Below are 15,365 nucleotides of genomic sequence, written 5' to 3'. Positions count from 1 at the left end.
ACAAGAGTTGACCAAGGGAGGTCGGACAGGATAGACGAAAGTGAGGAGCCTGGCACAAGTAAGTGGAAGCAATGCCAAGACTCAGCTAAGGGCCCCATGGTCGCCAATCCACACTCCCAAGTTGAGAGCCCTTTGGGCCCCTTGTAGTCGCCCCTTACGACAGGCAGGGGATACCGCGGGTGTATTCTACATGTGCGTCCCCCATCCACAGGGGGTAGTGTGTTTGGTCCACGAGAGGTATTTTATTTCCCTCAAGTCCGCTGGCAAGCCAGTTAGGACCCGGGGGTGGGGATATCAGAGGACATGTGCTTTACAGCACTAAACAAATATTCTCTCTCTTCTTGGGGCAGATTTAGTTTACAAAAAGATGGCCAGAGATAAGTACCTATTTTGTGCACTTCTTCAGGCGATACTTTCTCGTGCAAGTAGTGGAGTGCACATCCTTTAAGTTTACGAATCTTCTATGAAAATAACAACAAATGGAATAAAGACTTGTGCAGAAAAATGTTGATCATAGTAGAGTAATATACTGTACATCTGTTTTCATAGGTGCTGAGTAAAATTTAAAAATACTGCAGGGAATCTATATCCATATCATCTGATAGCCTGGCAAGCATCAACTTTTGCAAAAGAGACAAAGTCTCTCACAGTGCACTGGCACTGCCGGTATCTTCAAACAGTCTATGCACTGGTGTACACGGTATGCACTAACCATGCTTCTTGATAGGTGTGCTATTTACCAACTGACGAGCCCAAATTAGCACACTGGGGCGAAACGCTGGCAACAGGAATGAGTTAGCCTGAAAATTTATAACGTCCAATAACAGACCCTTTATACTGGTATTATAAATTTACTCATTCAGGACAAATAATTCAGATTCTCTAAGGGAATCTACATCCATATAATGTCACAGAAGGTCGTTAGTCTTCAAACTTATCTAAGGCACTTTTTGAGTTTAAGTAAACATGCGGGAGACAGTGGGTTCGAGCCCCACTGTCGGCAACCTTGAAGATGGTTTTCCGTGGTTTCCCGTTTTCACGCCAGGCAAATGCTGGGGTTGTACCTTAAGTAAGGCCATGGCCGCTTCCGTCCCATTCCTAGGCCTCTCCTATGCCATCGTCGCCATAAGACCTATCTGTGTTGGTGCGACGTAAAGCAAATTGTAAAAAAAAAATTTAAGTAACTCATAAATTATATCGTATTGTACAAAAACAAAATTCAACATTATTTTGCAGCAATGATTGTGGTGCGACATTTTCCTAATTTACTCCCAGGTAAAGTTCATCAAAAAGGTGCTTCAATACTGTATTCAAACAATGTGTGATACATGGGTAATGACTGTAAGGTTAAAGAGCCTTCAAGATATTTGATCCTCGATTGGTCATGAAACAGGTGTTCTATGAGCTTGTCGTTGATTTCCTCTCTGATATTTTCTTCTTCTTGTCTGGAAAACAGATGTCGCTAAGACAAGGCTTTTCAGTGTCCATTTAGGATCAACCTAATGAGTAGAGCCCAGATTTCCATGCACTATCAAATATCGAAATACGCATGCATTCATGCACCATCATGTGGCAAAACATGCACAATAAACTGGAAAATATGCACTATCAAAATTCAGTTACTTTTGAAACATTGTACAAAAACTAATTTTTCCAAATTGTCTTGGTTTAACCTCATCTGTTCATCTGTCAGCATAGAAAATGACCTTCCTACATCAAAAGAAGTGATAGCAGCATATACTTACATGAAGACGTATCGGATGAAGTGAGGTCAAATTGTACGTCTTTGCATAGTCTTTTATAAGCTTACTATAATCTATCAGCTTCATTGTCCGTATTGATGAATTAAGAATGCAAGTATGAAGAATGAGATTTCCACCTAACCAATACTTTATTACAAATGTTTGAAGTTATCTACATTGAAACAGAATGCCTATCTAGTAACATAGTACCGAACTTCCTCAAGAGATACAACAATAAACACAGAAACACCATCCAAACACGGAACACACAGAGAAAAACCAACAAAATATGGTTAACAGAAGAAATAAAATTCCTCTATAGGAAAAAACAATTCCTTAACACCAAACTCTATGAAACACACCTAGAAGCATCCCATGTTTTACCGCGAAGTTTTTGGGACAACTTCCAACAAATAACCCAAGACAAAGTAACTAACCTAGCAATCCGAAAACAGCACACATTAGATAAGAAGCTAAATACACTCAAACAGTCACAAATCCTAAACAAACAGGATAATATCACCCCCTTCAAATGCAATAAAGAAAACGAACACACCTTCCACCCACCCATAATGAATTTAACAGACACAAACTTTGATGAAACAGAGACCAATATCTTGAGCAAAGGACCTAAACACAATTGGGAGAACAAATCAACCTTCCATAACCTCACAACCATCATTGCTGAAACCGAAAATGCTCTAAATAAAGTTCCTCACGACTCGCGCGACGAGATCAGAAATTTTTTTTTTTTTTTGCTAGGGGCTTTACGTCGCGCCGACACAGTTAGGTCTTATGGCGACGATAGAGATCAGAATTGAGGTTAAGAAGAAATTGCCGCTATACATTAACAAGATTAACAACAACATCAACTGTAAAAGCAAAACTGATAATATCCAACTCAGGAAACTCAAAGACAAAATCAAGCATAACAATCTATTAATAACAAAGGCAGACAAAGGTAATACCACAGTCATCATCGACAGAAACGAATACATCAATAAAACTAAACAGTGTTTCTCAGACGACACCTTTCAAATTAAACGAAAAGATCCAACTGCCAGTATCCAAAAAAATCTCAAAACATTACTGAAAAACACCCATTTTCTCCTTAACGAACAAGAAACCACGAAGCTGACCATAATGAACCCCAAACTGCCGTCAGCGAAAGCCTACTCCAAAATCCACAAAGACAAAGTACCCATGAGACCGGTCATAAATTACAGATCAAGCCTGACATACAAATTATCATGCTTCATACAAACATTTCTCAAGATACACTACAAATTCTTAGCCAAGAAATCAGTACGAAACTCAATAGAATTCTGCAACATCACCAAAGAACTGAAAATCGAACACTCTAGCACCATATGATATCACTAACATGTACCCCAACATACCCATACAGAAAACGACAAAATTAATAGAATAAAATTTAAGAAATCACAGTAATCTGAAATAGACTAATTCATTAATTTACTTGAATTTGCCCTCAACAATAATTACTTTAGATTCCACGACACTATCTACAAACAACAAGGCCTTCCCATGGGTTCACCAGCTTCAGGAATACTAGCCGAGATCTACATAGACCACTTAGAGCACTCAGAAATTAGCAAAATTGACAATATATCATTCTGGTGCAGATTTGTAGATGATATCTTCGTTGTTATAGACTGCAGGTTTACAAACGAAAACAACATACTCGAACAGCTAAACAAAATAGATCCACACATAAAATTTAGGATGGAAACCGAGAAAAATCACACTCTGAATTATCTTGATTTATCCATCACCAAAACAGAAGACCACTTGACATACAAAATCTATAGAAAACCTACACAAACCTCCAATACCATAAAAATAGATTCCACTCACCCCAATGCACACAAGAAGGCAGCATACTACAGTATGATATACAGAGCTTTCAACATTCCCCTATCCCCAGAAGAATTAAACAAGGAACTAAACCTAATTCACGAAATAGCGGAGCATAACGGATACAGCAGAAACATGATAAACAATATCATTCACAAAATAAAACACCAACCGAAATCCAAATTAAGTAGAAACAACAAACCTAAGAAAGACTACGCACTTTTTACCTTTAACAACACCCACATCCACCCCATAACTAATATTTTCAAAAGACACAATCTAAAAATAGCTTACAGAACCACACGTAATAATGCTTCCATTTTATATAACACTAAATCTGTCAATGAAAACAACAAATACAGCCACTCAGGAATGTACCGCATGAAATGCAACGATTGTGAAGCCAGCTACGTCGGACGTACCGGCAGATGCTTTTCCATTCGCTACAGCGAACATGTCAATGCCACTAAATATAACCGCTTTTCATCCATAGGGCAACATGTCGAAGAACACAAGCATAAGTTCACTAATATCGAGAACGATATGGAAATTTTAAATATGAACCCCACAGGCCCATTGCTAAACATAATGGAAGATTTTTATATCAATATGGACCAATACGCTAATCCCAACCTCAACTTAAATGAAATCACAGATAAAACTAACATGCTCTTCAACACAGCCATTCCCATTCTAAAAGACACATATTTAAAAAGAATCAGCAGACACAAACCCACACAAAACCCAAAAGACACAACCCACTCCACCCCACCCCCTCCAGAAGCTGCCTCCCCCTCCCCACCACCTCTCAATCTGAACACTACGACAGCAACACGACGCACACGCAACAAGGTGCAGCACACTCCCAGCTACACTTGAAGACATATCCAGCCCACACGTAAGTAACACACACTCCTTAGCACACAAACCATTTAGCAGGCACTCTCTATCAGTTATCCAATTCCTACTTCCATTTAGCAGGCACTCTCTATCAGTTATTCTAATTCCACTTCCTTTTTCTTTCTCAGATTTTGAATTTACCTGAGCACAAATGCAAGTGTGAAGAGGGGACTCTATCAACCTTTCTTTAATTTCAAAACTTCATCCATAGCATGACATGCCTTAACAAGGAACCTGGAAATTAGTATTTATCAGCAACATCATACAATAAGAATGAACAAGCTACAGAACCTCAGTCGATTACGCTCCCCGCAAAATTGCGGCCCAACAAAACACCTTGATTGTGTATTCACAACGGTCGGTCTCAGTGCCGACATGCTGCAAAGACGTTTCAACGTAACACCGAAACCTCAGTGATCCTCTATTCTATAGGAACTGTATTTTCAACCTCTGTTATACAATTTTTGGAGTGTGTGGCATTCAAGGGACTCCAGCAAGCCAAAGCCCTTTATTGCACCATATGTATATATGTATATTGTTTGACATAATGTTGACAACAGCACAGGTTTTTGAATGGAACTCCAATGAGTCTAAGCCCCATATTGTACCATATGTATATATCTTAAGTAATATTATATTAGAATAAGGCATTCTTGTTAAATTAGTTTTAGTAATGTTTTACGTACTATCGCTATTAAGCAGGTTCACCAACAACTGATGATGACCTTTTTACAGGTAGAAACTGGTACTGTTTCAATGTAGATAACTTCAAACATTTGTAATAAAGTATTGATTAGGTGGAAATCTCATTCTTCATACTTGCATTTTTTTTATAAGCTTGACGAATTCAAAATCAGGATTTGAACAGATCATTTTGTTCAGCTTATCTCTAGCTGCCGCAGCTACTTTTCCGTGCAATAATTGCAGATGATGTCTTCAATAACTGCCAAAGATTGAAACTGCGATAACAAAGACATGTGACAAGTGAGAGTTCCGGGTAGGAAATTCCAGGATAACAATGGAAGGTTCAGTGCAAAACCAAAGTTTGTAAGCTGCTACCTCAGTAACGCATCTTCACAGAAGTGTGACACAAGTTTTGTTTTGTTCATCTAACATAGAAAAAAAAAGAGCCATAATTTAGGAATGTACAATTTAGAGTTCAATTTATAGCAGTGCATAACTGAGACACCTTATTCCTAGAAATTACAGAGATCGACGTGGGGCCTTCCGGCTTACGTCAATGTTTACTCACGCAACAGATAAGAAAGTGCTTGGTTAATTGGTTTATAGGACCTCTTCCTTATGTACTAACTTTGGTTGTCACATAGGATGCCAGGAATACTCTCTCCGTCTCTCAATAACACTATATAACGTGGAAAAAGGGTCCCAAATTCTGCAAACCAACATTAATAAAAGGCACCCTCATTCATGTTAGCATTATATATGTACCAAAGTCAGAAGAAAAGTAATATTATGCAATATAAATGTCCAGATATTCGCTACTAAATACAAAATCTTCAAAAAATGCCGGCGCTGTACCTTAATTAAGGCCACGGCCGCTTCCTTCCAATTCCTAGGCCTTCCCTATCCCATCGTCGCCATAAGACATATCTGTGTCGGTGCGACGTAAAGAAAAAAAAAACCCTTCAAAATATGCATTATGCATCAATTTTCTCCTGAAAATGCCAAAACATGCAAACATGCAGGGAAAAATTTTTTTTTTGCTAGTTGCTTTACGTCGCACCGACACAGATAGGTCTTATGGCGATGACGGGACAGGAAAGGGCTAGGAGTGGAAAGGAAGCGGCCGTGGCCTTAATTAAGGTACAGCCCCAGCATTTGCCTGGTGTGAAAATGGGAAACCACGGAAAACCATCTTCAGGGCTGCCGACAGTGGGGTTCGAACCTACTGTCTCCCGAATACTGGATACTGGCCGCACTTAAGCGACTGCAGCTATCGAGGTCGGTGCAGGGAAAAACAACGGTTATTTAGAATCATCAAGTCATGAAACGAATATTTGCAAAGTTTGAGAAGTGTAACTAGTTTATTTAAAAACATGCATTTGCATGGAAATCCGGGCTCTACTAATGAGCATTTTCACTCTTATACCAGCGGGCTTTGTTTGTGTTATGCGAGATGGTTTTAGAATGCGGTAGAATATCATCGACATTTACTCTTGCCTACTGTGCAACAATATTTACTAGTTCTTGGGACGTCTCACGAAAGCCATCATCCAATACAACACTGAAGGGACATGAGTCAGAAGTGCAAATTTTTAAATATTTCTGTGTAAGCAATATTTTAACAGCTTGTGGTACAGTACTCTGTGTTCTGTCAACTTGTACTTTACAGACATGTGACTTCAGATGTAGTGTTGTAGCCTTATATGTTAACAATGAAGAACACTGTTTTTTACAAGATATATAGCCTACCTGCTTACCATCCTCATTCATTGCAACTTAATCCCATACATCACTTTTGAAGGCTACTGGCTTCCCTAAACTGTATTTGTGACTTACAAGCACCCCCTCTTTAGTTAGCCATTCCATGTTTATTAAGCAACTACCACTACGAGCTAGCCTTGCTCGTCACAAGTATCACTTGCTCCTAGTTCGCTGGCGGGTGAAAGACCCTCGTCAGTCACTCCATCTAGCAGTGTACTAGCCAACCAACTGATCCCTTGCTCACACTCGAGCGAAACTCGCAATGCAGGGCTCTACCATACGGATTTATTATTTTTAATGTCCAATTCAAGGTATGAACACACTCCCAGAAAAACATACGTAAAATCTATGTTATTTGCACCAAATCAATATGGCTCTGAATATAAGTTTTCAAGAGATTATTAAATGCTTAGGAATTGGTTTCATTTATCCAACGTATTATATGTGGGCACAGGAGTGTTTTAAATCTGAATGGCAACTAAAGTTGACAATGAGCACTAGTGTAAGCATATATCTTTTTTTCTTCTTTACAGGGCTGATGATAATTTAATCTGAGTGGATGATATTATAAATTCCTTTGAGGACATTTATGGCCCAGCAAAAGTAAAATCAGTAGGTACTGTTCTTCCAAATGAAGCTGGTAATGCTGACATTGATAAAGATTCTGATATATCTGACAATACTTAGAATAAATTGGGGAAAATATTCCATCTAATCAGCACCTCTATATATTTATTAAAATTTTATTTTAGACAATACCATCTTCAGTACAACATATGAGAAATTTTAAAGCATAAATTAGCACTTTGAGCGAAGCCTTAAAGTAATATAAACATCATAAATACACATGAAACACTAGTTCAAAAGTCCAATTTATCCATTTAGTGGATGAAAACCTAGCCTTAAGATTACAATTAAAACCAATACATAAGACATGAGAGGTACAATAAAATGAAATAATAAATGAAATGGCGTATGGCTTTTAATGCCGGGAGTGTCTACGGACAAGTTCGGCTCACCAGATGCAGGTCTTTTGATTTGACGCCTGCAGGCAATCCGCGAGTCATGATGAAGATGAAATGATGATGAAGACGACACATACACCCAGCTCCCATACTAGTGGAATTAACCAATTATGGTTAAAATTCCCAACCCTGGTGGGAATCAAACCTGGGACCCCTGTGACCAAAGGCCAGCACACTAACCATTTAGCCATGGAGCCAGACAGAGGTACAATAAATCCATGTTGTTAATGAAAACATAAAATTTAAAACACTAATTTAACAGAGTTGAATGAATCCTGCTTGTACATGGAACCCAGTCTAAAAGTGACATTTAAAATTAACACATAACACATTCAAAGTGCAATAAGTCCTTGTTATATACAAGAAAGTGAAACTTGGAGTGGTATTCACCAATTAGAGGTAGAATTACGTACATAGAAACATTGAGGTTAAAGGATGAAATTGGAGGTGAATGTCTGAAACACTGATATGTACTGTAATACTCTTAAGTGCTGAACTACAGATGCAGTAATTCAACCTATAAAAAAATAAATACTGAAGAGAGGAATCAATAGATCTGGAACAACATGAAAATATATGAACATATCTCCACAAACAAACTGTATCTATAATTGGGCTCTCCCATCATTAATCCCACTTATTCCTGATCTATATCCTCTTACTGTCTCACTGCTTTGGGGGAAGGACCACATTCATAGAGGGTGCTATTCTGAAAAAATCCTTTATTTTTGAAGTGGGAAGTGTAAAGTATGGAGAAAGCTGGATAAACAAGAAAATGGAAAGATGAAAGGCTTATATAGGGGTGGAACTCAAGGAACACAGGACGAACAGTCCTGTTAACATATTTCTGTTGCTATCTCTGACACACTATATCCTTTGTGTGGGTTCTTACCCTGTTTTCCTACTTCCTATTAATGATATTTATTCTTACCTTTCCAGGGGCTGCCTGGCCGAGGTGGTAAAGGTGTGCTCGGTTCACCCGGAAGGACGTGGGTTCAATTCACCGTCAGGAAGTCAAAAAATTTAAGAAACTAGATTTCCACTTCTGGAGATGCATATGTCCCTGAGGGTCACTCAGCCTACACCAAAAGTGAGTACCAGGTTAATTCCTGGGGGAAAATGCGGCCAGGTGTAGAGCTAACCACTCTACCCCAACAAGTGCAAGGTTATGGATAATGGAAGCCTTTACCTTCCACCCATCCCAGGGCCTTCATGGTCTGTACAGAGATGACTTTGCTATTCTTACCTTTCCATTACATATACACAAAACATTAAATAAAACAACCAAAACCGAGCTTGATAGCTGCAGTCGCTTAAGTGCGGCCAGTATCTAGTATTCAGGAGATAGTAGGTTCGAACCCCACTGTCGGTAGCCCTGAAAATGGTTTTCCGTGGTTTCCCATTTTCACACCAGGCAAATGCTGGGGCTGTACCTTAATTAAGGCCACGGCCGCTTCCTTCCCACTCCTAGCCCTTCCCTGTCCCATCGTCGCCATAAGACCTATCTGTGTCGGTGCGACGTAAAAAAAAAAAATTTCAGAAAGTACTAGTACGCAACAGGAGGCAGTAATGTTTATATGTATGTGCAGAACAACAATGTAACTTAAATTTAGCAGCATCCATGGCAGTACATACTGTCTTCAAAATAAAAACATAATTCTGGCTATATGGGTCCCTGATATATTTACAATCATCTATATGTTAATAATTAATAAATGTTACTGGCTTTACATTCCACTAACTACTTTTATAGTTTTGGAGATGCCGAGGTGCCAGAATTTAGACCCAAAGGAGTTCTTTCATGAGCCAGTAAAACTACCAACACGAGACTGGCATATTTGAGAACCTTCCAATACCATCGGACTGAGCCAGGATCGAACTTGCCAAGTTGGGGTCAGAAGGCCAGCACCAGAACTGTCTAAGCCACTCAGCACGGCTTCATCTATATGTTCTCCCAAAAGGTCCTTCTATCTATAATTAAATGTCCTGTCTGCCGAAGCCCCTGTTATAGTCCTCTGAACCAAAATAACCAACCTTGGGCTCAATATCTCATGCAAGTTTTCAATATGTAAAAAAAAAAAAAAAAGCTTCAACACTGTATATCTTACTTATTGAAAGCCATTATACAAAGGTGCAATGTGAGCTCACCTGTGAACCACACGGAGAACCTGCAAGAATTCATCAAATTTGCACCAAGAAGGTTTGGATTCCCTTAGATAAGTATATACCCTCATCTGTACCTCTTGCCATATGCGATCTAAACCACTCATCAATTTCTTCTTTATATATTCCTTGTTACAACTGGCTTCAAAATCCACTGTTTCCTGCAAGTTATCTTTAAAAAAAAAAAGGACAAGTATGAATATTACATAAGTTAGGTAAACTTTTAGAGCACATGAAAGTTATTCTAGACTCAAATGCTCTCTATTATAAAGAACACTCAGTACAATCACAACCGAGTCTATTGAAGTAATGTAGTGAGACAAGAATAATTAAGCTATTCTGAGTGGAATAATAAGGAGAGAGTGAGTTTCATTTCACACATTAAGACTATATTGTCTGTACCATTCAAAATGGCTATCCGAAGTAAAAGAGAAGAGCCTAGAACAAGTTATCTGGAAGTGATGGTCAAGGAGAATGTTCTTTGATAATGAGGATAAATCTGATATCCCTTTGGAGTTGGAAGCGGTCAGATAGTCATTACACCACTACTGTTTATATATTACAATAGGCTTTACATCAAATTTTTGTCAACAGAAGAATACCAAGTGATGATGATGATGATGATGATGATGATGCTTGTTGTTTAAAGGGGCCTAACATCGAAGGTCATTGGCTCCTAAATACCAAGCACCGAGCAAGTGGTTGTGCAGTTTGAGTCACGTAGTTATCAGCTTGCATTCAGGAGATAGTGGGTTCGAATCCCACTGTTTGCAGCCCAGAGGATGGTTTTCTGTGGTTTCCCATTTTCACACCAGGAAAATGCTGGAAGGGTCACTTCTTTCCCACTCCTAGCCCTTTACTATCCCATTGTTGCTGTACGATCTACGCCTGTCTGTGCCATGTAAAGCAGACTGTAAATTTTTAAAAAGAATACCAGGTCTTATATCGATGCCATATTTCTAATACCACATAAGTTGACCGCACCCTACTTTACAGGAGAAGGAAAAAAGTTCCTTTTTATTTACAGAGTACGTACACTTATGTGACATTTTCATAAAATTAAGTTTAATTACTACAAAAGAACATTTTTACAATAGATTATAACAAAAAATCCTCAGCCTTTTCCAGTCATTCAACCGGGTCACAAATGGTATGAATGAAGCCCCCCCATCGAGCGGCGAGGATAGGAAATGTGCCGGCTGCCGAAGCCTGTCACACTTTTACAATAGATTATAACATCCTTCTTTAATACACTGTGAAATATGACCAATATGTTGCAAATACCTCTTATTATAATTAAACTTTAGCAAAATAAATGTCATTTGAATAACAAATATCATTATGGATCAAGTTAAAGTTAATTTTTCAAGCAATCTTTCTGTATGTTGTCTTGACATATAATCTTAACCCTTTTAGTAATGCTCTCTTACATGTAGTATATGTGAAGAATTCCAGGCTTCTTTTCAACAAATAGCAATGTTCCTATAAAAGCATTATAACTTCCTTATTGTTGAAGATTAGTGCTTTACATTTAGCGATCATAGAAGAGAAGTTGCTTTACATGTTTACTATGTTACATACTATGTTACATTAACATTACAACATATAAAAATATTTGTTTTATGATTATCAAAATAAAATGTGAAGATTGAAAATATAGAGAAAGAAACACAAATCAAAATGACACACTAATGAATCTTATTGTCTGCAGCTACATGCTGTTGGTTTACTCTTTGGAAACATTCAATACCTTGAACACTGTAGTTTCTAATTTTAAAAATATTGTAATTCACCATACCCTAGAAGACCAGGTGGAAAGATGATAAGTACTATTGTCAATAAGATGGAAACATTTCAGAATTAATTGAAATCTCCTGTGGGAAGACATAGTAATGAAGAAAGGAATTTACCTTGAATTAGTCGATAAGTATGAAGGTATATTTGGCATTCTTATCATACCGATTTCCATTAATTCTGCCACAAAGGCTTTTATTCCTGTGACAGTATCAGGTTTCCATTGTTTACCTGTTGAATGTGACAATATCTTAAGAGTAAACAGGAAATGATTTGCATAACTGTTTTATTCTTTCACAATTTAATTGAAAATTTGTAATGTAAGAAGTAAGTTGAAATTCTGCATAGGCTCTGAATCAAAGCAAGACACATGTTTAGGACCTGGAGTTTCGTGATACAGTGGGGGAGGTTCAACCCGAATGTCACTTTCAACTTAAACATCACTAAACCCTGTATTATGCATATAGGCAATACTGTCCCTACTGCCAACACCACAGCCTACACTGTCTTCAGTTGCATCACTCTCCGAATCGGTAAAACTGCCATTTTCATTAATCAAAGTACCATGAGGTTTATGGTGCTATTGATAAATCAAACTTCCAGTCTCAGAAATAACACCACCAATATCATTACTACATGACCCTGATATCTCCATCAGATTAAGGCCCCCACAATGCAAATGTAACCGTAATCTTAACGACGTAACATGACCGTAAAATTAACGTAAAATTTGAGGTATTCACAATGGAGGAACGTAACATGAACGTAAAGAGTACACAGCAGCCAATCAAAACACTGCCATGTTATTTAGCATGGAAGTTTTGGGCTATCTCACAGTTTTATATTTTAATACCTCGATGGAATCAAACAACGTGGTAGTGGAATTCATATTACTTCAAACACCTCTTGCTTTGCTCCTGGGAGCTGTGTACCTGAAAAGGCGAACTAAGCAACGGTACAGAAAATGGGTTCATCCCTTGAATCAAAGGTTATCTCAGGGCAATTTCGGTAATCTACTGTAAGAAATGACCCTCATCAGTTCGTTTTCTACATGTGGATGAAACCTGAACTGTTTGACACTATCTTATGATTTGATTCCCCTTTTCTAATAAAAAGAAAAGAAAGGTCTCCTGTGCCCCTAGCTATCACACCCCGATGAGATGTTTGGATCTATTGGTTTTGATGATATCGTTTTCTAGTCCGTCATAATGTTAAGAAATATACAGGGACACTGTTTTATCTATGACAGGGATTGTCTCTCGTCCGTTTGCCAACGCTGCAAGCTAGTCTCCCGCCATTTAATGTCAGATTTCATTGCTACAGGATATTTATTTCCATGTATTATTTTTCAGTACAGCATCTTCGTAATTATGTTTCCTTTTATCATACATACACACACAGATGATTTTGAAAGAGAATTACAAGTGTTTTGTCGAAAGAAGTCATTATATGATGCACAAAATACAATGTTCACATCTGCTCTGATTGGCTGGTTCTGAAAGCTAACATAAAATTAAAAGCAAGAGCTTGGAGTTTGTAATCTCTTAATTTTACGGACTCGCAGTTAAGTTTACGTCGGCGCATTGTGAATGGTTCCATTAGATAACATCTAAGTTAACGTTAATTTTAAGTCTACGTTACGTTACGTTACGTTTGCATTGTGAATGGGGCTTAAGTCTAGTCATCATCAGCACAGAATAGAGCACTCAAGACCTAGGGAATCTTTCATTTTCATGCCTTCATGGCCCTTGCCTTTCTTTGACTGGTACCTTCATTTTTTTAAAGTGTTGGATCCCTTCCATTTTTTCCCTTTGATTAGTGTTAATAGAGCACTTCCTCTTAAATCAATAATCACCACTATCACCACTTCTATTATTATGCTTGTCTAGATCATCATCATTCTCAAATATTTGCCCCAATTTGTCCTCTTGAATTCAAACTTTTTCCTCATATTATGATCTTTCTTTACTTTTAAAAACTCCATTCAAGCTTATTCATCCAACAGTGTCATTCTCACACCATCTCTCCACGGACAGAATGGAACATACCTCTTAGTTGACCAACTCGTCTTCTTACTCGCAAGTCTTCACAGCTCAAAGTTTGCACCACTTTCGTAACACTGCTCTTCTGTTGGAAATCACCCAGAACAAATTGTACTGATTTCCTTTACAGCTTTTGCAGTTCTCAAATCAAGTAATCCTTGTGAGGGTCTCATACACTGTAACTATATTCTAATTGGGCTTTTACCACTGACTTTTAAGCCTACTCCTTTAACTCCTTATTGCAACCATGAATATCTTCACAACCATATGAAGAGATCTGCAACCTTCATTTACAACCTTGTTAATGTGATTACCCCAATGAAGATCTTTCCTTATATTAATACTTAGGTATTTTCAACCCATCAACACAGTAAATACAACTGAGCGGACTTTCACTCTTGGTGAAACAATCCAACTTTTCACCCCGTTTACCAGCCTACCATTATCTGCTGTCCCTCTCACAAGTTTGTTGAGGTCTGTTTGCAGTCGCTCACAATCCTGTAACTTCTTTATTACTCTATAGAGTATAACATCATCCGCTAAAAGCCTTATTAGTGATTCCAGTTTTTTACTCATAATTTTTATATATATAAGAAAATATAAAGGTCGAATAAATACTGCCTTGCAGAAGTAACCCTATCAATAGTTACAGGATCAGATAATGCTTCACCTACCCTAACTGCTAGGCTGAGTTGCTCAGATGGCTAAGATCCTGGCTTTCTGAGGCCAAGATGGCAACATTCAACTGGGCGGTGATCTGTCTCATAGTAGCCCGTTGAGCGCCCAGTATGGTGTTGATGTGATGTCCGTTCGTTAAACACCTGTGGTCTTCTCTTGCGCTGGTTTAGACAGGTGGTAACATTCTCTCTGTGATAATAAAGATCCGCCCTCGACACTGTTGACCTCAGAAGCCCGAATTCATGTGTAAACTCCTCCATGCTATAACCCGTACGCCGATGATCATCTCACGTTCAAAGTCTGTTAACTCGCAACGTGTTGCCTTCTTCACGACACTGGTGTCTGTGACAGATGGCTCGGCTATGCCGCATCTAGCCGTAACACTCAGGGGTTGTGGCGTGATAAGTCAATGTGGGGTGCCAATAAATATTTTATTCATACCAGTGGCAAAAGGAACGAAAACCTTAGCATAGAAAATGAGATGGTCGACCCACAACAACAAAGATCATCAAAAGATAATCATTAAGACACCACAACACTCAAGGTAAACCAAAGTTATTTCACTGGTGGTGACTTGTCGGACCACGGAAAGACTTGCGCCCAATGCCTCGTTGGGTGAAACCGAGTATATCAGATTTTATCCTTCACCAATCAGCAGAGCCAGTGGACGCCACGGCGGGCTACCCGAGAGGGGTGTC

General features: G+C 38.5%; 1 protein-coding gene across 1 annotated transcript in view; it reads right to left on the bottom strand.

Moving 5' to 3' along the window:
• The window catches only part of Vps50 (vacuolar protein sorting 50), a 323,674-nt gene that overhangs the window by 162,709 nt on the left and 145,600 nt on the right, over window positions 1-15,365 (bottom strand). Inside the window, exon 8 of the mRNA XM_067141007.2 lies at window positions 10,139-10,325. Coding sequence (XP_066997108.2) covers window positions 10,139-10,325 — 187 coding nt within the window. The remainder of the gene's footprint in view (window positions 1-10,138; window positions 10,326-15,365) is intronic.

This window comes from Anabrus simplex, chromosome 2 (genome assembly GCF_040414725.1).
Source record: "Anabrus simplex isolate iqAnaSimp1 chromosome 2, ASM4041472v1, whole genome shotgun sequence".
NCBI classification, from domain to species: domain Eukaryota; kingdom Metazoa; phylum Arthropoda; class Insecta; order Orthoptera; family Tettigoniidae; genus Anabrus; species Anabrus simplex.
Note: the sequence above shows the minus strand (reverse complement) of the source record. Positions and strands in the feature narration are given on the sequence as shown.